The sequence below is a fragment of the Meles meles genome, chromosome 1 (assembly GCF_922984935.1).
Source record: "Meles meles chromosome 1, mMelMel3.1 paternal haplotype, whole genome shotgun sequence".
Taxonomy (NCBI): domain Eukaryota; kingdom Metazoa; phylum Chordata; class Mammalia; order Carnivora; family Mustelidae; genus Meles; species Meles meles.
The window spans coordinates 151,638,600-151,664,644 of record NC_060066.1 but is presented as its reverse complement, the minus strand read 5'-3'; the positions used below and the strand labels follow the sequence as shown (position 1 = coordinate 151,664,644).

Here is a 26,045-nt window from a genome sequence, read left to right as displayed (position 1 = left end):
GTTTGTTGGTTGAAAGGAAAAGAAAGGAGAGGTAAAGCAAGAGGCAAGAGGCTGTGAGGGACACAAACATCCCAGGTGGAAAGCCCTCACTCTCCTGTAAGGATCGGGGACGACACATTTATTGGGGGAGAGGCGCTCAATTTTTAAAAAAATTTTTATGTTTTCGTTTTCGTGAGATACATCATACACAATATTGCAAAAGCAGTGCATATGGTTTGAAGAATTATGAAACGAACACCGTGTAATCACATGGATCCAGAAGCAGGAGGGAATGGCAGCTCCCCCTGGTCACCCCAGGTCACCTCTTCCTTCTTCTCTCCATATGGCCACTTCCCTGATGTTTATGATAATCATCCTCCTGCTTCTCTCTATGATTTACCACTCACGGACGGATCTCTGACCGACCCAGCTTCGCGTTGCGTGTTCTTGAACTTGATGTAACTAGAATCGTACTGTATGCATATTCTGAGACTTGCTTCTTTCTCTCGCTGCAACTTGGGGAGATGAACCCCTGCTGCTGACTGTAGTCATCGTGTTTCTTCCATCACTGTCCTGTGCCATCATGAGACTCTGCCCCATTTATCCATCTACTGCTGATGGACTTCTGCAGGCCTTCCAGTTTGGGGCTGTTACAAACAACCGTGTATAAACATGGTTGTTATCTATTTTCTGGGATATTTAAATGTGGTGGGGTTTTTTTGGCGGGTGGTGGGGAGGAGGTGGGGGGTGAGTTGAGAATTTATTTTACCTTCAAGATCTGTGAAGTCCCCGGTGTTGTGAAATCGAAAGTACTTTGCACAAAGAAGGTAGACAGGAGTGGAAAAAATCAGGGTTTGTCAGAGTGTGGTCCGAGATGACCCACAGCAAAATCATGCGGAGAATGTGGTAAATATGCAGATTAGAAGGCCCAGCCCAACCTTAGCAAATTTGAGAACGTGTGGAGATGAAGCCTGAAATAGTAGCATCCTAGCAGGCTCGCTGCCCAGCCCCGAGTCGGAGGTGGGGTCACCAGGCCTCCTTTTCGAGTGGCTGTCCCAGGTCCGGCGGGACACCCCTCAGTGGCTGGGACAGTGTTGGGAAATTCTGGGTGAGGAAGGGGTAGTAGTGTCTTCATGCCCAGGAAATCAGGTCCCTCCCGGCCTCCTCTGCCGTGGGCCCCTCGCTGGGGTGTGCCAACATCGTCCAAGGGGACTGGCTGAGGTCCCAGCTTTCACTTTCTTCTCTGTAGTCCCGCCCCATGCCCTAATGCCGTCCTGCTCCAAATGCTCTGCAACACTCAGAAGTCTTAACTCCTGTTTCCACAAGCCTCAACAATACTGTACCTCAATAAGGCATGTCGTTTTTATTTTAAATAGATTGAGTCTTAAATCACAGCCAAACTGAACATAAAGTAGAGAATTCTCATATACACTTGTCTCCAGATAGAACACAACCTCCCCCACAATCAACATCCTACACAAGCATCCCGTGTCACTATCGATGAACATACACCACATCATTCTCACGGGAAGTCTGGGTTACGTCAGGGTCCACTCTTGGTGTTCATGCTCAATGGATTTTGACAAATATATGATGACATGTATACACCATTAAGTTGCACTATCATAGAAATCCTCCTTATTCTACCCATTCTTTCCCCTCTCTCCACAACTCAGTCTGCTTACTGTCTCTCCACAGTTTTGCCTTTTCCATAATGTCATAGGGTATGTGGCCTTCTTAGAGCAGCTTCTTTGACTTAGAAATACAAGTTTATGGCTTGGTGACTCATCTGAGTGCTAAACATCCCACTGTCTGGATACCACCATTCATCCACTCCCCTAATGAAAGCTTAGATTCCAAGTTTTGGCAATTATGAATAAAGCATAAAAACATAAACATCCATGTGCAAGTTTTTGTGTGGACATGGATTTTCACATCCTTTGGGTAAATACCAAGATGCACTTCCATCGTTAAGAATGTTTAATTTTGTAAAAAATTGCCGAAGTGTCTTCAACAGTGGCTGTACCATTTTGCATTCCCATCAGCAAAGAATGAGCATTCCTGTCGCACCACACTTCCACCAGCCTCTGCTGGGTTTTGGATTTTGGCCATTCTAACAGGTGTGTAGTGGTAGCTCCCTGATGTTTTAATTTAGACAAACCTAGTTTTTAAGTAACTCCTCACTTTTCCTCTGTGGTTCTGGGCTCTATTTTTAAACTTTGCACAGCAAGTTATGAGCGGGTAATTATTATTAGAAATGGTCTTATCTACAAATATTTCTTAAGACTAACTTTCTAGAGGCACCTGGGTGGCTCAGTCAGTTAAACATCCAAGTCTTGACTGCGGCTCAGGTCATGATCTCGGAGTCCTGAGATCGAGCCCAGTGTCAGGATTCTTGCTCAGCGGGGAGTCGGTTTCAGATTCTCTCCCTCTCTCTTCCATCTCCCTATGCTCTTGTGCTTTCTCTCTCTCTCATTAAGATCTTAAAAAAAAAGGAGGGGGAAGACTAACTTTCTCTTTTTCTTTTCCTTTTAAATATAGGTAAATGCAGAGGGGGCGCCCGAGGAAGTTTTTCTTCAACTCTGCACAGCTATTGACTCTATTTTCTGAAGGCAAAAAAGCATGTACATTAAGGAGAGTGGAAACAGAAAAAAATATTAAAAGGCTCATCCCTTAACACAGTATGTTTCAAGTTCAACCTTTTGTGCCCCCCACCCCAATCCTAACATTGCTGTTTGCTTCCCAACTTGACCTGAGAGGTGTCTGGAAATCATGCATGATGTATTCTGTATGATCCACGTATGATCTTCCTCACTCAGCCGTCTGCCCCCCAGCACGCACCCTTCTCTGTCATCTCGGCCACACCTCAGAGCTGCTAGCAGTGCCAGTCTGTGTCCGTGGTGCCCTCAGGACTCGCCAGAGTCTGACCATTTGGTTTCTCTCTGTCAAGCGGGGGGTTCGCGTCCCTCACTCCCCAGCACATTTTCCTTCTTCATCCCGAGACTGACATGCTGTTGTCTGACGAAGGGCCTCCACCTGAGGGGTAGGCCTGGGTGTCTCCTCTGTGGCTATTTCCTCAAGTCTCATCCACTAGTAGTAGCTCAGAGCCAGAGAGACTAGGTTGACAACTCCAATTGTTGATAATAAATTTGGGAGAAATAATACAATGTGAAATTGTATAGCTTTTCCAAGACAGTAAAACCCAGACTAGTCACCAGTAACATGCGTCCATTCATTTTTTGGAAATTGGCTATTTGGAATGCTGTCACAATGGCTAAGAAAACAAACCTGGTAAACTGTCTAACCTAATCTTTTATAACCTAAACTGTCTAATGCGTGCATTCCCGCAACGGTACATTTACACCAATGACCAAACGTAACTTTAAAGCAGGAGGTGATTTGTTACTGCATTCACCTAATGTCAGCTTACAGTTGATTTCACAGGATCACTATTTACTTATTGTTACTGCCAAGCAAGTAAGGAACGAAGTAACAGTAACCAAATGGATGTGGGTGAGAAAGGCTGTCAGTACATGATGTGTAACTGATCCCAGGGCTACATTCGTTTCATACAGGCCTTTAACAGGGCTGTGCAAACCTTATCATATCCATATGTAAAATTGTGTTTTCCTTGCTTCAAACCAGTGAAGTTTGGGTTCTCCTTTGTGCAATTAGTTGCCAAATCAGAGCTTCTTATATATTCTACTGAAATATTTGCATCTTCTGTTCAGTCACTACGAAAGACCATAGTTTCAGTTTGCATGACTTTTTTTTTTCCCTTCAGTGGTTGTGCTGATAAGGAATCCAATTCTGGGACAGAATTGTATTTTTAAAGTCATTTTTTTTTAAATGGATATGTACAAATAAAATAAATGGAACACACAAAACTCTTTTTCTATTTATTTGTAACTCACATCATTCTGGAAAGCACTTGAAGCCTTATTCCAAACAAGCAAACACAGTAATAGTTGAGATTTAGGATATGCTCATAATGTTTTAATTTTGGCCATAGATCAGTTTTGAGCTATTACAGAGAGAATTCTCAGTGTACTCATGATACATGGTAATTTTTGTATTTCCTTTTGCTGTAGCAGTCATTCTTAAACAGAAATGTCAGTGTTTGCTAAAGAAGAAATTAAACTTCTTTGGTTACAATTATGCCTCTATTACCAAAAAGGGGCATGGTCCTACAACTCACACAGTTGTCAAATCCTTCATTACTACCCCTAGTTGTCACACTCTCTATAGGGGAGCACAAGGAACATTTCAGCAAATGAGAGAGAGAGGAGGAAAATTATCGGTTATGCCAAAAACACAAAATGACTCTGTAGGGATTAACATTCTTTAAACACATACCACATACTGGCAAACACAGTCCATGCCTGCCACAGCTCTGACAACTTGAGTCAGGGAAATGAGAGAGCCGGGCAGCAGACAGTACCAGCCATGACTTTTATGGCTATAGCTGGCTGCCCATTTGGGAAATTAAAAAACAAACAAACAAAAACCCAAACCAGCAGGGGTAAATGGCTTTGCCCCTGAAGAGTATCTAGAGATGCAACAGACTGCTAAAACATGTTACCAATGTGGATGGCTTCACTACTTTAAAGTCACAGGATTTAAAAGCAGGAAAGGATCTCAAAGGCGTCTGTCTAGCAAAAGACCTTGTGTGTATGTAAATAAGACATTAGAACACGATCTGACTCCTTTACAGTGGTCCACAGTCAAGGCCTCACCTGCTCCGGCCCCGTACCCTGTATCACCCCATCAACTGTACTCTCCTCTTGCTCACGGGGCTCAAGCTACACTGGCCCTCTTACTGTTGCCTGAACAAGGCTTCTTGTTCTGCTCCATCAGGGTCCTTGCCGCTATCCTCCCGCCTCTTCCACCAGGTTATTCACAGGCTAATTCCCTCACTCTGTCCAGGTCTCTGCTCAAATGTACACTTATCGTCAAGACATTCTTTGATTACGCCATCTAAAATGACAGATGGGTCCCCATTCTTCCAACATTTTTCTTCAAGGGTTCTTTTTCTTCACAGTATTTATCTCTGCTTAACTTTACTTAACATTTTATTTGTACTTTTTTACTGCTATTCTTCTGTATTAGACTATAAAGCTCTATAAGGGCAAAGCTTTATACCCTCAGTCCCACACGGAGCAATTATTATTGAAAGCTAACATTTAAATCCTCTGAACCTTAGTGATTTCACCTATATAGTAGAGATCATAATAATAAGCACCCTCACTGAGGGGTTGTGAGGATTATACAAGTTACTAATAAATTGAAATCATTCACTAGTTCCTAGTGTTCAATAAAAGGTGGTTTTTACTCAACATCATTGAATCCCTCACTTACAATCGAGACTGGGACCCAGAATTTCCACTAGAGTGCCCTTTCATTCTAAAAACATGGCAGAGAATCAAGACATAGGGCCTAACCGGGGACCCAGTTAGGGCATCATCTTCTCAGCCATGCAGGGTTGAACCACATCCTCCAGCTAAGCTAGGATGAAGTTCTTCAGTCCTCTCAGAGCCTTGGAAAGATCCTCTGAGGCAGGCCCTCTAAGGGCCCCACACAGGCACTCACAGACACACTCAGATGTAAGTGGTCTCTCCTACCTTCCTAGAGAAAAAAATATAACTCATGGAAACACTAATCAGACTACCAATAAATATTTACTGAAAATAGGCCAGATAGGCCATAGGGATATAGACAGACATAGATGGTCTCTGTTCTCATGGAGCTAAATGTGATACCACTCTCGAAAACCCATTTAATCGGCTACATGAAAAGTTAAAAAAAAAAAGGTCATGGGAGAGGGAGTCATATCAACAGAAGTGTATTTTCAAAGTTAAGAAATAAAAACACTTTTATAACCTTAAAAAGGACAATACGTTCATAATCTTTATGGGAAAAAAAAAAGCTACTTGTTATTTGGAGACTTCCAGTTCTATCCAGTGTACCTAGAACAATGGCTTTCAAACTCTGTTACCCACATTAAGAAATACAGTTTAAATAGCATGCCACAGTTACAACTAAAAAAGGAATTTCACAAAACAGTATTTATCCTTACTACCTGTGATATACTGTTTTCTTAAAAAAAAAAAACACAAGTTATTCACATCTCAGTATATAATTGTGTTCTGTAATTTAATTTAAACAAAAGGGGAAAGGGGAGACAATTAGATAAGGCATACTGTTAGGTTAAGTGAGAGGCACCAAACATGCATGGAAAACAGATTGTCTCAGACAGGAGACTTTGCCTAAAGCCTCATGATCACGTGTTTGCTGTCAAGTTAGAATATGTAAATTCTAACATTTGGGTGGTTTTCTAATTCACCATGGCCAATGATTTCAGTGCTTTACCCCAACCACAGACCTCCTTCTCTATTCCGTGCTATGAGCCTGGACCTGTGCTCAGGTCTGTAACTCTAGGAACCACCCCACACCAGCAAAAAAGACTGAAAAGCAACCCCTGCACGCTTCCACCTGCGATACCTTAGTGACACCTGACACAGAGGGAATATTCTTACTCCAGAAACTGGGTGGTGACTCTGAGTAATCTGTCTAGGTTAAACTTTATGAACTATATGACCATGGGCAAGTTATTTAACCTCTCTGGCTAGATCTCCTCATATGAAAACACAATAATCAACACACCTTTCTCCTAAGGTAGTGAGAATTAAATCTGCTACCATTTGCTTGCTTGGCACATAGTAAGCACTGAATTATTACTGCTATTACTATTAGTGCACACCACACTAATCAAAACCTCCTCTGCCTAAACCTTAGAGCAGTGGTTTTGGTGTTCTTCAAAATTACTTCAGTTCTTAGCAAGTAACTTGAACATATCTCAGGAAATAAATCTGACCTACTGAATACCACTTAATATGTTGTCTCTTAAAGCCAATACTTCCTTACAGGAGATGGAAGGACTACTTGAAAAGACAGCCTTGCCCACTCCTGCAGTCAGCAAATTAAAAGGACAACATGTTACTACTACTACACCATTTATAGCATTTTGAAGCCAGGAGGACTATATGCTTGGAGCTGGAAAATGCAAAATAAACGTATCTTTACTCAAGCAGAAAATAATCCTCTTTGCCATTTAAAGTTCTCAAATTTTGAAAGAAATAAATCCACACTTAAGTGGATTTATTTATTTAGTGTATTGTTTACATCAGAATTGTATCAGACACAGCCCTCTTCCAAAGCATACTTTATACTTTATGGGACTTTTTGAAAGGACCTAAATGGTTCTCCAAAACCAATTGTTACTATTTCTATAAAACATGGAAGCTACCATCAAGTGCTGCTGTCTTGCTACAAGTTGAAGGTAGAACTCCTGGCATAGTCACTTAACATTTAGTATCAAAATGCCCAAGTGTTAATGATTCCCTCTTCTCCCAACTAATAATTCTAGGGTGAGAGGTTAAGCTAAGTCCATTTCCTGTTCTTTCTGATGCAATATATTTTATCAACATCATCAGTAATCTTTAATCAATATATTACTTTAAAACCCTCATATTTCAGGGCACCTAGGTGGCTCAGTTGTTAGCGTCTGCCCCTGGCTCAGGTCATGATCCCAGGGTCTTGGGACGAGGAGCCCCCCCATCGGGCTCCCTGCTCAGCGGGAAGCCTGCTTCACCCTTTCCCATTCCCCCTACTTGTGTTCCCTCTCTTGCTGTCTCTCTCTGTTAAATAAATAAAATCTTTAAAAAAAAGAGAAAAATAAACCCTCATATTTCTGTATTTAAAATTATACTACTTTTTCAATTAAAAAAACTGAAGGGATGATTTTAGTACCTCACAACAACACATTGAAGGACTAGGAAATTAATGTCCCCTTGATTTAAAATTGGAAAAAACTCTAAAAATAAGGTGAGAATTAATATTTAATCTTAGAATACTTATACCATCTCTTCCAGTAGTCACTGATAATTGCCAGTGAATACCATGATCTTCAAAAACCATGTTTAAATTAGACACATGAAGGGGGCTTACGTTCATCAAAAAGAATAAAATTTTTCAGCCTAAGTATATCTTTCACATCTGGACGTTAATAATACCCTTTTCCTTTAATCATGGTATGTGTTCTTTTTGTAGCCTAGTTTAATTTAGTGTCTCAGCACACACAGAGTGAAAATGTTACACCTTTTCACAGAGCTTCTCATGTTCAAACATTTCCATAATACTACAGTTCTTACTCTTTTTAAAGGACAGGTAAAGCAACCCCTTAAAAAAATTTTTGTTGTTGTTTTAACACTAGTTAAAAAAAATCCAAAATCTAACCAAAAGGAAGTCACAACAAGCATTCTATAATATAAACAGACAGTATCCACATAGTTTATTTCTCACAGTTCTCCTGACAAATGAACATTATTCAAGAACATACTGTATACACAGATAAGAAGAAACATACAAAATGTTTTAAATGATGCACAACAAAATCCAGCAGTATAAAAGAATGCATGTGAACTCTTGCTCACTGCGCAGACTAAATTTAATCACTTGTTTAAATAGTAATAAAAATACAATCTTTTATGGATCTTGTGCAGACTACAAAAGAGGGAAATTATTACCATATATATGATTTTTATATTAGGCAGTTTTCTTTGATGAGTTGCACTGACAACTCCAAATACAGAGGCAGAAGGCTGTGTATTTTAAAGGAATTAATGGTGTGAATTAGAGACTTTACACAGTTACTACCACTGGCACTTTTCACCATAGTTTGTACACATCACATGATCATCTTATATAACATTACATTTAAAAAATATATCTGAGTGACAATTGTATAACATTCACACACCATGAGCTGGTTAAGGAAGCAATGCCACAGCTGCCTCCTGTAGTGCTTCACTGTTGGTAATAAGGACAGTTCATTGTGGTTAAAAGAAATTAGACATCAATATGGTTAAGCAGCTCCGATGTACTAAAGGCCATCAGTGGCCACCACTGGGACAGTGAGTTCTTTTAAAGTGTATATCCTAGAAGCAAATACCATCATTGGTTAAAACTTTGTCTAAGAAGTCAGCTTCTGTGCCGAAAACTATTTTCACAAAACTGAAAGCTACTAAACTGTTTTAAGATAAATACTTTGTCTTCTCATTATCCTATTTATGACCGAGTTCTTTGAAACCTTTGGAATTTACTCTCTTTAATGTGTGCTCTCGTTTCCATCTCACCCATTTAAGATCACCACCTTTTAGGGTGGTGGTGAGAAATTCACCAGGGAAACCCTTTGCTCACCAGGAATGTTCAGCTGCTGAACAGTGATCTAGAGCCACAACGGTGCAGAGCTGGACTTGACGAGAACACTCAGGAAGCAGTCATGCTGTGAGTGTCATTTCAGGGAAAGCAGAGAATCTTTCCAAACTGTGCACATAATTCACAATGATACCATTGTTATGTGTTGAAGAGGACTAGTATATGATGCTCTCTTCCATGTCATCTGTTTGCTGGAAAGTAGTTTGGGTCAAGGTAATTATAACTGGTGCCCTGTGACACACAGTAGTCTCTGTCTAAGAATGTCTCTGACCTATAAACAGGTTCTAACTGGTGATCCTCCTTGTGAATATCTGTTTCATGAAGGCTGCAAAGAAAACACACACACACACACACACACACAGACACATCATTAGATGATACTGGATGCATTTTTGTCTAGATACTACAAAACTTCCTCACAGTTCTATATGTTTAAATCCATTAATCTACCAAAATCTCTAATAGAAAGTTATGTGAGATGTGGTATAATTCAAGAAAATTTCTTAATTGCCTAGAACAACAAGGTTTAATACACTAAATGTAATTCCCTAAGTAGTCTGGAAATCAAATTCACTAGTGGCTGAAAAGCTCTTTGTCAAAATGTGAGACCCATGATAAAGAAAACACTTACCAGTCTGAACAAGAATCACAGAAATCCAACGACATTTCTGGAGGACAATCCTGGCAGTGCCACCGAACACCCTGGATAGGTTCTATGCCACAGTTATCACACTGTAGAAGTTTCAGAGAGAAAAAAATATTAAGCTACACTGTTCCAAAGCCTTTTTTTTACTGCTGGGAAACACATAATGTACACAAAAACAGCCTCTCCTCTTTCCCCATGCACTAGACAGTAGCATAATACAAAAATCGTTGTAAATCAGATACAATTTCTAGCAAACTAGCAGAAATTCCACCCCTTCAAGATGGATGTACAGGTGGGTGACATGTACATTATAACAACTTAGGGCTAACCTTGAATATGCTCTAATTTACTTTTTTTTAATTTATTTTTTTAAGGTGTGGTAAGTCATTCAGTTCCTTTATTTTTTTAAATTTTATTCATTTATCTGAGAGAGAGAGAGAGAGTACAAGCAGGGGGAGAAGAAAGCAGAGGGAAAGGGAGAAGTAGACTCCCCGCTGAGCAGGGAGCCTGATGTGGGGCTCGATCCCAGGAGCCTGGGATCACGACCTGAGCCAAAGGCAGATGCTTAACCGACTGAGCCACCAAGGCACCCCTAATTTGCTTTTTAAAAAATTTTACAGTTTTTTAATTTTAATTTCAGTATAGTTATATGGAGTGTTCTATTAGTTTTAGGTATACAATACAGTGATGCAACAATTCTATACATTACTCAGTGCTCATCATGAGAAGTGTATTCTTTAACTCACTTTTTAAAATTTTAAGTAAATCACCTGCAAATCTGGACATTTTATTAATAACTCTTTACTTTAAAGGGACCTCAGACCAATGTACAATGACTGTAATTGAAAACCACTGATTTGGGCGCCTGGGTGGCTCAGTGGGTTAAGCCTCTGCCTTCGGCTCAGGTCATGATCTCAGGGTCCTGGGACAGAGTCCTGAATTGGGGGGGGTCTCTGCTCAGCAGGGAGCCTGCTTCCCCCTCTCACTCTCTGCCTGCCTCTCTGCCTACTTGTGATCTCTCTCTCTCTCTGCGTCAAATAAATAAAATCTTTTAAAAAAAAAACCACTGATTTAATGTCATAGTTAAAACTATACAAATATATTACAGAACTATTGAACAAGCTATCATTCGTGAACCCAGGTGAACACAAAGGTATTCTCTACACTTTTATCTTGCTGAATTATTTCTCCAAAGCCTGATGATCCTAATAACCAAAGCCCAGCATAAAGAACAGGCAGATCTAGCTCTTTCCCTGTGTGGTGGCATCCTGGTAGTCTTCAGTCTCTAGTGGACAATTTTGGAAATAAATCTCATTTCTAGTTTCTCTGATAATCAGACCAACTAGAGCGGCTGACAGATTAGTAAACAAGCCACAGCTGGGCCTTACAGAGTAATTTTGAGAAGTGGAGAGTTTCCTCTTGAAAGGCCAGAGATAACGATTAGGAAAATTTCTAATGGAGAAGCAGGGTTATGGAAAGTCCAAGAGAAAAAATCATTTAGTATAGTCTGGTTAATGGCCATACTAGAAGTTCAGAAGTATAATAATTTTAAGTTTCTGTGTATCAGTCACAGCACATATCAGTATGTTTATGTAATCACTATAAGCAACTCTATAGTTCTTGGTATCATTTTACTTCCTCCAATCTCATCAAATATAGTTAATGCTTAAGCCAAAAGTGTTCTCAAACTTGTCAATCTCTCTCAATTTCCACAGCCACCAATCAAGCCCAGGACAGTTTCATCTTTTGTCTAAATTACCAGAAGAGTCTCTAGCCAGTCTCCCAGCCTCCAGCCTTGCCTTCTTATCTATTCTCCATACTAAGTCCAGAATGATCGTCTTCTCCATCACTTACTTTTTTCAATTATATAAATAACACACATGAACACATTACTGTTTGCAGAATTTAACAATATAGTAGTCAGAGATTATCCACTCTAATCCCCCCTGCCTTCCTAAAGATTATCAATACTAATAGTATAAGTAATAGGAATGATTTTTCTGAAATGTATATTTCATATTACTCTCTGCTTAAACTCCTTCAATGGTTCCCCAACCCTTTAAGGAAAGTTAAATCCTCTGCAAATTTCCAAGGCATCTCAATAGCCTCACTACTCTCCAGTATGTTCTCTAGTCATAGTCAGCTATTTTACTAATTTAACTAAATTCTTTATAAGATGAAAACAGAATGACAGAAACTAAGTCCATCTTGTTTACTACTGAGTCCCTAGCACTTAAGTAAAGTGTCTTGAACATAATGGGTATTTCAAAATTGGTTGGAATGAATGGATGTACTTTAACTAGCCTGGAAGAGGAAAAGAAATTTCTCATCTATGAACAGCAACAAAAAGAGAAACAGCTCTGACAAATGAAAGGATAAATCTCTCTCTCTTTCTCTCTCTCTCTCTCTCACACACACACATACACACACACACACGATGGGAGTATTATTCAGCCACAAAACAGAAAGAAATCCTGCCATCTGTGACAACATGGATGAGAAAGTAGAGGATATTTTGCTAAGTAAAATAAACCACAGAAAGGAACAAGTGCTCACTTATGTAAGTGAACACTATATACGCCCTCACTTCTATAAGAAAACAAAAAACTCAAACTCATAGAAGCAGAGAGTAGAATGGTGGTTGCCCAGAGTTGGGAGATGGGAGAAATGGGGAGATGTTAGTCAAGTGATACGAATTTTCAATTACAAGGTAAGTAAATTCTGAAGATCTAAGGTATAGTATGGAATTAATAATACAGTACTATATACTTGGAATTTGCTAAAGGAGTATAGAGTAAGTGTTGTCACCACACACATACAAATATGAGATAATATTTTTGTACTTAAAACTGTATACCTTAAATATATACAATTTCTGTCAATTATATCTCAGTAAAGATGGGAGTATAAAAGAGAAATAGCTAGACAAAAACATCTCATATTTTACCTCAAAATATAGATGCCTCTGTTTGTCTTCTTTCCACTAAATCATAAACCTATTCAAGTACCTAACACACTACAGTTAAATGAATAGGACTAAAGCTAAACTTACTTTTATCTGTGTACTGGGAAGTCTGGAATTTAAAACTCCAGAAACTATCTTAAATATCTCTTATAACCCTTTCAAAATTTGAATAAACAGTAGAATTTACCTTGAAGCCCACATGTTGTACAAATCCACTTTCAGCTTGCATCTGCTGGAGTTTCTGCTTCTTTAACTTTTTAAACTGTAATAGTTCCTTATATTCAGGTAAATTCCTATACACAATAGGAATACTTTCTTCATCCTAATAAAGAATAAAAGAGAAAACAAAAATGTTTGATAATTAAAATGAACTGAGTACAAGAAATACTGACACAGAGGCGCTTGGGTGGCTCAGTCAGTGGAGCATCTGGCTTCGGCTCAGGTCATGATCCCGGGGGTCCTGGAATCAAGCCCCAAATCAGGCTCCCTGCTTCTCTCTCTCTCTGGTACTTCCCTAGCTTCTGCTTTCTCAAATAAATAGTCTTTAAAAAAAAAGAAAGAAATACTGACATAGGTATTTTTTCTATTAACAAAATGTTTTTCACTTTTAAGATACCTCACCTTAAGGACTCATAAAAAATTAGTCTGCTTTTAGCAATATTTTAGACTAATATTTTTGGAGGGCTTTTTTTTTTTTTTAATCTTTATTTATTTATTTGAGGCGGTGGAGTAGCAAAGGGAGAAGGAGAAAGGGTTCCAAGCAGACTCCACACTCGTCAGAGAGCCCGATGTGGGGCTTGATCTCACAAGCCCGAGATCACAACTTGAGCCGCAACTGAGCGCTGGCCTCTTAACTGACTGCATCACCCAGGTGCCCCTGGAGGGCTTCTTAATGCAACAGTAATATTGAGCTGTAGTAGGCCACCTAACAAAGTACCAGGGGATGATTCCCATCTCTGTTATACATTAATGCAGACTCAACCCCATTCCAACACATTAATGGCTACCTGAGATACTCCTTATAATCTACTTCTACCTGATCTGCAGTAAGCTCCTCTTCTCTAAAAGACTTTTAATGCTTCCTCAAGTAAATGTAATATTTTCTGAACAATGAGCAAACTAATCTCTGCTCTGTAGGGCCAATGACCAAGTCAGTACATTCCTGTCTTACCCAAGGAGATAAACTAAATTATAAAAGATGATTATTTAGAATAGAGTATAAAAAACAGAATACTAAAAACACATAAGTATATGAAGCTGAAGTTGACAGACCAATCACTAACTGCTTCTGACTTATTCTCCCAATTTATTTGTGCTCTGCCATCAATGTTCTATTTCTTTTCCTTTGCTACCTCATGACTGATCCCATGGTCACTAATTTCCACAACGTTCCTGTAAGCATCTCCAATTTACTGACCCCATCCATATTCCATCAGTTCTGATCCAGACAACTCCTACCCCTCCCACTCCTCCTGTTCCTCATGTTAGGTATTATTAACTACAGTGTTTCTTTTATGTCAAGGAAACTGGTGTTTACAGAAATTATAACATTTACTCAAGGTCACATAGTTAATTAGTTGCAAAGTCAGGTAACTTGAACCCAGATTTTTCTCAATGTTTAACTAACTTCTTATACACAAAGCAGCCTAAGGCCTAAATCCAAGAGTTATTCTTAATTTTTCACTCTTTTATCTAATCCATCAAAATCTGTCACTACTTAATACTTTACAAAATCTTGCAGGGGCGCCTGGGTGGCTCAGTCAGTTAAGCGTCTGCCTTCAAGCCCAGGTCATGATCCCAGGGTCCTGGAATTGAGTCCTACATTGGGCTCACTGATCCACGGGGGCCTGCTTCTCCCCCTCCCTCTGCCTGTTGCTCCGTCAAATAAATTAATAAAATCCTTAAAAAAATAATAAAATCTTTCAAATTGCTCCTCTAGAGTATTCACTCTTTCCTCAAGCCCCACAATGGCTTAAAATCCCCCAATGACTTCCTAACTACCTACAGAGACAATTCCCAAGTCCTCAGCTAACAAAAGATTCTTTATAATCTCACACTATCTTTCACCCATTTCAAATTCTTGTCAATTAAAGATGTTAAATTACCTGCCTATGTCAGCACTGAGGATGACAATATAAGTAATGTAATAAATATGTAACTCTAATAAATACAATGTGGCCTAACTAAATACTGAGGTAAGAAATCTTATAACGAAATTTATTAAATTCAGATATATTTTAAGCACATACAGAATAAAAACTGCCGAATTTTTTAATTTCGTTTTAGGTCTAAGGATACTATTAAATTTGGCCAACAAGACTAAGAAAAGGTAAATCACCTCATAACCAGCAGGATGGCTACTAGCAAAAGAAAAACAAAAAAAAAAAGAAGAAGAAGAAAACAACAAGTGTTGGCAAGGATGCAGAGAAACTGAAACTCTTGTGCACTGTTGGTAAGTAAAATGTTGCGGCCACTATAGAACACAGTATGGCGGTTCCTCAAAAATTAAATGGAGAATTAACATAGGGATCCAGCAATTCTACTTCTGGGTACATACCCAAAAGAACTGAATGCAGGGACTCTTAACATGTATTTGTACACCTATGTTCATGGCAGTATTATTCGCAATAGCCAAAAGGTGAAAGCAAAACATACCACTGACAGATGAACCAATAAACAAAACATGGTATATACATACCCCGAAATATTATTCAGCTTTAAAAAAGAAACAATGATACATGTTATGAGATGAATGAATCTTGAATACATTATGTTAAGTGACATAAGCCAGTCAAGAAAGGACAAAACCTGCATGATTCTGAGGTACCCAGAGTAGCCAAATTCATAGAAACAAAGTAGAATGGTAGCTGCCAGACACTGGGAGGAGGCAATGGGGAGGTGCTGTTAAATGGTTCTGAGTTTCAGTTTTCCAGGAATTAAAGAGTTCTGGGGATTGGTTGCACAAAAATGTCAGTGTACTTAACACTACTGAACTATACACTTAAGACTAGTCAAGATGGTAAATTAAAGGTTGCATGTATTTATCACAATTTAAAAAATTTTTAAATACCCATAAACAGAGTTCCTTGTTATAATTATTTTCAGGTTTACTTAAAGGGGAAATATTATGACTAATTTCAGATGAGGCTAAAATAGTGTACAGATTTTAGAAGTGTATGGAAGTACATACATGTATAATTATATTCTCTCTAGATAATGCCTTTCTGAAGAGAAACTGAAATCTAAATTTTACCACTAGTAGCTTCATAAATATACATTTGAATAGCTATTTCAAAATAATCAGACTGATTTAAACTGGTTCTCATTTAAAAATAAATTAATTAAATCAACCAGACAAAAGTTAAATCAAATTCAATCTATTACATATTAATCTACTCCTCACCTGGCTCAATTTTGTTCATCCTTTAATGCCAACCTGACTATCACTTCTTTTGAGTTCTTCCGCTTAAACTCCAACTCTAAATAAAGTACTTCGTTTTCTTCTCTTTTAAAAGTACATGGAGCCCAACAAGGGACCTGAACTGACAATCCTGGGATTAAGACCTGAGCTTAAGATCAAGAGTTGGATGCTTAACCAACTGCACCACCAGGTGCCCCTCAATCATTTTAAAAATAAGAAAATAAAGGGAACAATCAAGTAGTTACACTGCCTTTTCCATACGTACCTTCAGGTAATCAAAAAGTTGAAGAGGGGGTTACGTCACAGAACAGTCTCTCAAATAAATAATGAGGAAACGAAAGACTATCACTATTTTATAACATCAAATGAATTAATGAATCTACTATGTCCAAAAAACAAAAAAGACAAAGAGACTGATGAAAGTACACATGAAGTAGTCCTGCTCGCCCTAACAAACAAATCTGGGGTCGCGCAGACTGTTAGGCGTCTGCCTTCCAGCTCATGATCTCAAAGTGCTGGGACAGCCCCGAGTCCAGGCTCCCTGCTCAGCGGGCAGTCCGCTTTTCCCTCTGCCTCTGCCCTTCCCCTGGCTTGTGCTCTTTCTCAAATAAATAAATTTAAAGAAAAAAATTTTTAAAAAGATTTTATTTATTTGACAGAGACACAGTGAGAGAGGGAACAGAAGCAGGGGGCATGGGGAGGGAGAAGCAGGCTTCCCGCTGAGCAGGGAGCCCCATGCAGGGGTTGATCCCAGTACCCTGGGATCATGACCTAAGCCAAAAGCAAATGCCCAACAACTGAGCCACCCAGGTGCCCCAATAAATAAAATTTTACCAAAAAAAAAGAGGCTGACTCTTGGCTTTGGCTCAAGTTGTGATCTCAGAGTCATGAGATCGAGCCAGGCATCAGGCTGGGTGCTCGGCATGGAATCTGCTTAAAACTCTCTTCCACTCAGCTCCTACACTCTGTGCTCATGCTCTCCGTCCCACCCCACTTCTTTCAAATAAATAAGTCTTAAAACACAATATAAAAAACAAATCTGAATCTGGCCAATTATCTAGACCTACTTTCAATTTATAGAAAATCCAGGGAACAGAAAAATAGAATTTCTAAGTGACACCAATTATCTAGACCTACTATCAATTTACAAAAAAATTCAGGGAATAGAAAGACAGAAGAGCTGACAACAAGGAGAAGCAAACAAAATACACACAATGGTAAATTCTAATGACCCACTTTTTCAACAAAAAAGTCTTAAGAGGAGAAAAGGGTGGTGGGAAGGGAAGGAGAAAAGGAGGAAATCTATTGTAATTTATGACTGGGGAAATGCTGCGTGTGTTTGATCATGTAAAAAATTACCTTTTTATAAACATGGTAATAACATCCTGTTATGTCTGGGACTTGCTCCAAAATAACCCAGGATGGATATGAAGTGGGTAAGAAATACAGATGAAAATAAGATTCCAACAAGCTAATAACTATTGAAGTTGGGTGACAGATGCATGTGGGTTCATTATACTATTCTATTTTTGCATATATTCAAAAATTTTCTTTTGTTATTATATATAGTATGTATCTATTTCATTATACTATTCTATTTTTTGCCTGTTTTTAAGTTTCCTCTCATTTACATGTTATATATAAATATATAATAATATAATGATATATATTAATATGTAACAATTTAACAATGTATTATTTTTATTTTTAACAATATATTGTTTTTTAAAAAGCCCATAAATCTGACTGATAATTAAAAGAAACCAACATTCTCTGAAAGGTAGGAATAATTTAAAAATTCTGGTGCTCTCATTCTGTACCCTGATCTATATAACACATAGATAAATATGTATTTTATATAAATAGGTAACTTACTGATGCCTCTTCAACGGCAGTGTTCATGTGGCTATGAAAACAGGATCGGTCATCATCTTCATCCATATATACTGGTGGTTCATGGGAAGTCATGAAAGTGGAAGGTTTAAAGAGATGCTTATTAAGGGGGTGCTGTCGTCGGCTTGTTGAAGACTAAGTGAGAAAAAAAATTTAATTAAGACATTGGAAAATCATGAAAAGAATCAAAGATGCTCAAATATAACTATTACCTCCCTCCAAGTCTATCTATTAAAAGGCTGTCAGTGGCTGGGCTAGACTGCTATGTTAAAATGCTAACTTAAAATTCAGTGCACCCAAAGGAGAGAACACATTTAGGTTTCTTTTTTTTTTTTAAAGATTTTTTTTATTTATTTCACAGACAGAAATCACAAGCAGGCAGAGAGAGAGGAGGAAGCAGGCTCCCCGCTGAGCAGAGAGCCTGATGTGGGGCTCGATCCCAGGACCCTGGGATCACGACCCGAGCCGAAGGCAGAGGCTTTAACTCACTGAGCCACCCAGGCACCCCAACATTTAGGTTTCTTTAGTATTCCTTTCTCATTCCTAGTCTTAGCTGTGAAAATAAACGGTGTCCAATACATCTAAAGTTAACTTGGAAATTAACCATGAAAATTAGAGCTGTTGAATTAAATATCAAGGTTCCAACATTCCAAAGTTACAAGATGAACTCTACATATTTGATACAAGTAATGCTATATTGGGGGGAATCCAAAATATTTAAATCAACTGACAAATTAAAACAAGCTTCCAAAACTTGGTAAAAAGATGATAAACAAAACCTGTAAAACATGGAGCTGTACAGACAATATTCTTAATGTAAAATCACATAAAACAATAAGGAAGCTGTAACAGAGAAGGATAATAGCATCAGACATGCCTTTACCTTCTTATGTGAAGGGTGGCCGTGGTGGTGGAGAGGAAATAGCAGGAAATAAAAGAGGCTAATTGTGTGCTTTAGTTTTTGCAATTAAAGCAAAAAATTGGCTACAATTTGATGCAGTGGTCTATGCAGGAGAAGGGTAACAGCTTTTTCAATGTAAAGAGTAGCAGAGAATAGTAGAAAAGGCCTGGGATCAGAATCAGAGGTCAGTGGTTCTCAGATTCAACTGACTCCATTTACCTTAAGGCCTAGTTGTTTTTTTGTTTTGTTTTGTTTTAGGCCATATTTTAAAGTAATCTCTATACCTAACAAGGGGCTCAAACTCACAACCCTGCAATCAAGTCACATGCTCTACCTGCTGAGCCAGCCAGGTCTGCCAAGGCCTAGTTTTCTCATCTATAAAAACACTGTAAGGGTGCCTGGGTGGCTTAGTCAGCTAAGTGTCCGACTCCTGCTTTCCGCTCAGGTCATGATCTCAGGATTGTGGGATCGATCCCCACGTCAGGCTCCATGCTGGGCATGGAACCTGCTTGGGATCCTCTCTCTCCCTCCCTCTCTGCCCAACCCCCCCCATCTCCCTCTCCCCACTTTAATTAAAACTTTAAAAGGGGGGGGGGCTATAGAACAGTACCTGACACAGAACATTCAATAACAGAATAAAGCTAGCTATTATTAGTAAAGTGCAAGTGAAAGTGGTAATACTACCTGCACTTCTAGAGTTATAGTGAGGATTAAATAATGTATTTTAATAAACATTTCTATTTTTGTATTTATGTAGCATATCTAAAAACAGAAACTCATTGGGTTTAATGAAGAGTCAAACACCCTAAAATTTTTAACATCACAAAGGCCTTTCTGATATACATTTAATCTACATCTTTCAAGTAGTACCCCCTCACATAAACTAACCTATTCCTAAGAAAATAATGAACATAACGGTCATTCAATTTCATGGAGTAGCAATAACGGAATCCTACCCTGTGTCCATAACCACTAAAACAAAATGATTAGAGTAAGTCAGATTTTAAAAATAAAACAACTTTGTTCTGATAAATGCCTACACTTTTACATAGCAATTCTGATTTTAAGTTTAATCTAAGGTCTAAAGTTTACTTTCTCTAATTTTTTTTTTTTTTTTTTTTTTTTTACCTTTTTGGAGTATATATATAAATTTGGTGTTCTGCCTGGGACTGGAATGCCAGCTTTAGTTAGTTTTATGAAATACTTCTGCACTCGGCTAGCAACCTAAGGAAATATGACAAGCCATTTAACATAATTACAAGACATGCAATACCTCAATAGTTTTCTAAAATTAAAATATACCTGTGTATCTTAATGAATGCTAACAATTTAAAATTTATCATAAATCTAGAAATATCAACTGCCAAAAAATACAGCTGTATTTTAAAATCTAGAGCAAAAAATCATTAAAATACAGGAAATATGTTTGACTCCAAAGCTAAATACGTATTTTCCACTAATGAATGCTTATGATTATCTTAATGAATGCTAACAATTTAAAATTTATCATAAATCTAGAAATATCAACTGCCAACAAATACAGTTGTATTTTAAAATCTAGAGCAAAAAAATCATTAAAATACAGGAAATATGTTTGACTCCAAAGCTAAATACGTATTTTCCACTAATGAATGCTTATGCTCATACCATTAAAAACACATCTATTAATCTCAATGATAATGTGAAGAAAACGGATAGATTTTCTTTAGAAAGACAACCAAAGAATACTTCCTAAATATGTTACAAATCTATTAGCACAGTTTAACCAGAAAGTATACAACTCACTAAACATGCAAGAGACACTAAGTTATATTACATTCTAATTTTTCAGTAATGACTAAAGCAGAATTATCTCAAGTTGTTTCAGAAATTAAAAAAAAAACAAACCGTATTATAGCATTGGGTAGTTAAAAAATGATGTAGCAGATTTGATGTCAGTTGCACTACCTTTCACCAAAAAACTATCAAAACATGTCAACAATATCCTCAATTACCTGTTTGGCTGTTCTATTACCCAGTTCATCTGCTATCTTCTGCCAGCGTCGAGATTCTACTTCTTCAGGAGGGTATTTCAGGAGTAGCTGTTCAAGCTTTTTCTAAGAAACAGAAGACCAAATTTAAGAAAGTTTAATACTTATTTACATAAATGAATAAATACATTCACACTTCCTTTTCAACTATCTCCCTCCCCAGTTTTTAGGGTTAGGTCACTAGAAATCCTCGTAGTAGGAAAAATTTCCAGTAAGGAAATTAAAACTTCACCGGAAAAATGAGATTAGAGAATAAATCTATGGAAAACCTTGTAAGTTTTCTATTCACTAAAAACACAGTACCCCCCAAATTTAATTAATTAATACTTTATACATCTTAATGATTTCCACTGGCCATCTTTTCTTGCTAGACTAAGTACGGGTTTGCCCCTACAGATTTGACAAAAATATCTAAATTCATTCGGATTTAGACAGAACACTTAAGGGACTTTTCCCTCCTTTGCACATGTGGTGTTCCATTCAAATATCTGATTTTTAAATTCTTACATATCCTCTAAATTGTCCCACAGTTCTAAAGATGCAGAATAATCTGGATGCTTGAAATGAATTTCCTAAATCTTCTCATAAACTGCTGAACTCATTGTAGCTCTGGGGTTAATCCTCATATGAAACAAAGATGTGTCTCAAACCTTACCCATGAATAATCCTAGCCACATGCCAAACCGTAACAAAATACTCTGCCATGGCTTTGTCAGCTCCCCTCCATAATAAAAACAAGAATTCACTTTGACACACTGCTTTATGTGGCCCCAGGTCCTTCTCTCCTTCAAAGCTATATTATGAACATGTTATTCCAAATTCACTCCTTTTCAATCCCCTTCCTAAAACCCAGACTCCTTCTTTGAAAATCATCCCCAAACTCGAATTCATATATTCTCAGAATCCAAAATTCTTGAAGTGTGGGAAAAAAAAAAGTATACAGAAATAAGTTTAATATTTTCAGTTCTTAGTTAAGAAGGATCATCTACAACAATATACACTTTAGTCATAATCTGGACTCTAATCTGAACCTTTTTTCTTTAACCTACACAATTTAGAAATATTACCTGTTCTTCAACAGTCCACAGTTGGTTAAATGTTTCAGGTTTGGTATCATCACAAAGGCGTCCTCTTATCATCTGTATATAAAATAGGGCTTTTGTCAAAAATAACGAAGACCACCATTTGATTGTAGCTAACTAAAACACATGGTAGATTTTTTAAGAAGATTTTATTTATTTGAGAGAAAGAGAGCACAAGCAGGGAGAGCAGCAGAGAGAGAGGAGAAGAAGGCTCCCTGTTGAGCAAAGAGCCCAATGTGGGGCTCAATCCCAGGACCCTGGGATCATGACCTGAGCCAAAGGCAGGTCTTAACCAACAAAGCTCCCAGACCCCCCCATATCGTGGAATTTTAAAAAATTAATTTAAAAATATTTTAGTAAATTTATTATTTAATGTGTATTTTTTAAATTATTTACAAAATGTTTTCACATTCCTTTATTTCACTTGGATTTTATTCTCCTAGCAATCATATTATACGGATGACAGCAACTTCATCTTAAAGAAAAGGAAACGTTACTTTTTCATTCTGAATCCACATGTCTATTAAGGTTCACCTAACTAGTAGTGGCAAGCCAGGACTCAAATTCTGGTTTAAAAACACTGCACGGGGAGCCTGGGTGGCTCAGTGGGTTAAGCCACTGCCTTCGGCTCAGGTCATGATCCCAGAGTCCTGGGATCGAGTCCGGCATCGGGCTCTCCGTTCAGCGGGGAGCCTGCTTCTCCCTCTCTCTCTGCCTACTTGTGATCTCTGTCAAATAAATAAATAAAATCTTAAAAAAAAAAAAAACAACACTGCACAGACCTCTTATTTTTAGGATAAAAGGGTACATCTCACACACTGTAGGGGGCATGTTACATGTACTACTCATTTAATCCTCACATAACTCTACAACACAGGTAATATTAATCCCATTTCATATAAAACAAAACTGCAGCTTGGAGGCTTTAATATAAATGACATCTGACATTCCACAGCTAGTAAGTGGCAGAGCTGGGATTCCAACCCAGATTTCTCTTAACTTCAAAGTTCATGTCCCCACTATCTTCAGTGAAAGACTGCTTAAATTTTAAGAATACAAACCAGGAAATGTTAAAATAGTTTGTCTATAGTTCAAATTTTCCTGCTCCAAAACTTTACACTGCTTACCTGAGGACGACTGTTTGAGCCTTCAGGACCATCACTCAAAGGCAACATAGAATATGAAAGGGACTCTCCATCCTTCTTAGGATCTAAAGGACTTTTTGGTCTGGCAGGTAAACCTACTAAAAAGAAGACCATGTATAGGATTATTAAAGTAAGACTGCCAGATACTTCTCTATTTAAATTCTTACCATGTAATTTCTTACCTTTATCGAAAACTAGCTTAACTCTCCTAGTATGTCTTTTACGATTTTTAAATTCTCTTTCAAAGTTCCCAAGGCTATTCGTATATTGGTCCCATACAATCTCGGGCAACTGAACAACTCTCTGTGGATATGGAAGCCCTATATCAGCCTGGGAGAAAAAAAATAAAGAGACAGTCTGAATTTAATTCAAAAAATTATCTATTACAGCCGAATTTTCAGAGGACTCCAAATCCAAATTACCATGACCTAGGCATTTCTGTTCACTGTTTGAATCCACACTCAATAAAGTTAATACAGTCTAAACATTAAATAGTAAAATGATAGCAAGTAGAGGAAGAATGAATTTAATAAGACATAAGCACTATTTTTTTTTTTTTAAAGATTTTTTATTTATTTATTTGACAGAGAGATCACAAGTAGGCAGAGAGGCAGGCAGAGAGAGAGGAGGAAGCAGGCTCCCTGCGGAGCAGAGAACCCGATGCGGGGCTCGATCCCAGGACCCTGAGATCATGACCTGAGCCGAAGGCAGCGGCTTAATCCACTGAGCCACCCAGGCGCCCCCATAAGCACTATTTTTAGATATAGCTCTAAAGCTGAACTATGTAGACATACTGCACTTTTTAACTAATACACTTAAAACATAAATAACCAAGAGAGGTTTTACCTTTAAGAACAGCATATGAAATGTGTTTGACTGCAAAAGATGAGACTTGACACACAGAATTCATTTTAAATATACCCCCATGTTTATGACTTATTCATAAAACAATTAATTTCACACATATAATTCTTATCACATATACAAAAAATTATGACACCATGAGAATCAAAACTACACATTGAATCTACTTGGAATTCAGTTACTTAACCAACGATCTTTAGAGATGTCATTAGTTGTCTTAATTACTAAAACCAGATTATAATAAATATCTTTAGATAGGGATCTGGATTACATAGGTTTATGCTTTTTGTCAAGAACTCGCAGAATGGTAGGACCCTGAGATCATGACCTGAGCCGAAGGCAGAGGCTTAACTCACTGAGCCACCCAAGCGCCCCTCAGAATTCTTAATTTTTATTTTGCTTATGATATATTACATTATCACCATCATAATAGTACACAGCTTAGACTGGCTCAACTTCTGCATAAGAGTCTCTTAAAATAGTAACAGTAATATCAAAGAATGTGAGTAAGCCTTAAATGTTCCTTGCATTCTACATACCAATATATACCACAACTGTCCTTAATTTCAATTAGGAGTTTTTAAATGTCCACTAAAACAAACAAATCACATGTCAACAACTTAATTAGTGCAGTAAACCTAACGAAATAAGTAAATTAAGTACATATGGTACCTAATTTACAATGGTTCAACTTTAGGATTGTTCAACTTTACAATGGTGCAAAATTGACACATACAGTAGAAACCATGCTTCGAATTTTGAATTTTGATCTTTTCCCAGGGTAGTGATATGTAGTACAATACTCTGTTGTGCTGCTGGGCAGTAGCAGTGAGCCACAGCTCCCGGTTAGTCATGGGATCACAATGGTAAAAAAACCTATACACTGACAACTACTCTGTACCCATACAACCATCCTTTTTTAAACTTTCAGGGTAGGGGCACCTGGGTGGCTCAGTGGGTTAAAACCTCTGCCTTCGGCTCAGGTCATGATCCCAGGGTCCTGGGATCGAGCCCCACATCAGGCTCTCTGCTCAGCGGGGAGCCTTCTTCCCCCTCTCTCTTTCTGCCTGCCTCTCTGCCTACTTGTGATCTCTGCCAAATAAATAAATTAAAAAAAAACAAAACTTAAGGGTAGTACTCAATGAATTACATGAGATATTCCACACTTTATTATAAAACAGGCTTTGTGTTAGATGATTTTGCCCAACTGGAGGTTAATGTTAAGCGTTCTGAGAACCTTTATGGTGAGTTGTAAGCTATGATGTTCAGTAGGTTAGGTGTATTAAATGCATTTAAACTTACGATATTTTCTACTTAAGACGGGTTTATCAGGACATAACCCATCATAAGTTGAAATATCTGTATACATAACACACACGCACACACACAAAATGGAAAAATCAAACTTCTAAATTAAGTCCTGTAGAAAAATTTCTTTCCAAGGAATGTAAGTCTTTCACAATTACTAAGTATCTGGATTTAATGTAATTGCATACATTTTGGTTAAAAATTGTTAAGAAAGTCAATATCACATCTCTGTTTCTGAGATAAAGTGGAAAGAAATTCAGTTCTAAACTAAACCTGGAAGTGGAAAACCAACAAATAACCAACTGCATACAAATCTAGTAAAAAAGCCTAATTGCAGCATCTTTTTTGCCCACCAGAGAACATGAATAAAGTAAGGTCAAGGTCAGTAAGTTTGTTTACTAATATTAACTTTTCTATCATCACCTATTTTAGTTGAATCAATTTTAGGTAACCACTATAAGTACTGTATCTTTTTGCACTAGGAAATGTTTAATTATAGCAATGTAGAATCAATAAACACCTAAGTAGATTCACA

The 26,045-nt window shown here is 37.8% G+C and overlaps 2 protein-coding genes across 6 annotated transcripts in view; one reads left to right on the top strand and one right to left on the bottom strand.

The window, feature by feature from the left end:
• AK5 (adenylate kinase 5) overlaps positions 1 to 7,573 on the top strand; it is a 239,145-nt gene extending 231,572 nt beyond the window's left edge. For both annotated transcript variants that reach the window (XM_046020688.1, XM_046020677.1), the window contains exon 14: positions 2,521 to 7,573. In XM_046020688.1, the coding sequence (XP_045876644.1) occupies positions 2,521 to 2,589 (69 nt within the window). In that variant the 3' untranslated portion in view covers positions 2,590 to 7,573. The remainder of the gene's footprint in view (positions 1 to 2,520) is intronic.
• Positions 7,574 to 8,299: 726 nt separating this feature from the next.
• The window catches only part of ZZZ3 (zinc finger ZZ-type containing 3), a 116,328-nt gene continuing 98,582 nt past the window's right edge, over positions 8,300 to 26,045 (bottom strand). For 3 of the 4 annotated variants that reach the window (XM_046014776.1, XM_046014795.1, XM_046014785.1), the window contains 9 exons: positions 23,521 to 23,668; positions 23,321 to 23,436; positions 22,179 to 22,250; positions 21,076 to 21,177; positions 20,210 to 20,305; positions 18,163 to 18,315; positions 13,054 to 13,188; positions 9,887 to 9,987; positions 8,300 to 9,580 (listed from right to left, as the gene is read on the bottom strand). In XM_046014776.1, the coding sequence (XP_045870732.1) occupies positions 9,436 to 9,580; positions 9,887 to 9,987; positions 13,054 to 13,188; positions 18,163 to 18,315; positions 20,210 to 20,305; positions 21,076 to 21,177; positions 22,179 to 22,250; positions 23,321 to 23,436; positions 23,521 to 23,668 (1,068 nt within the window). In that variant the 3' untranslated portion in view covers positions 8,300 to 9,435. The remainder of the gene's footprint in view (positions 9,581 to 9,886; positions 9,988 to 13,053; positions 13,189 to 18,162; positions 18,316 to 20,209; positions 20,306 to 21,075; positions 21,178 to 22,178; positions 22,251 to 23,320; positions 23,437 to 23,520; positions 23,669 to 26,045) is intronic. The other variant, XM_046014804.1, reaches the window with a different exon arrangement.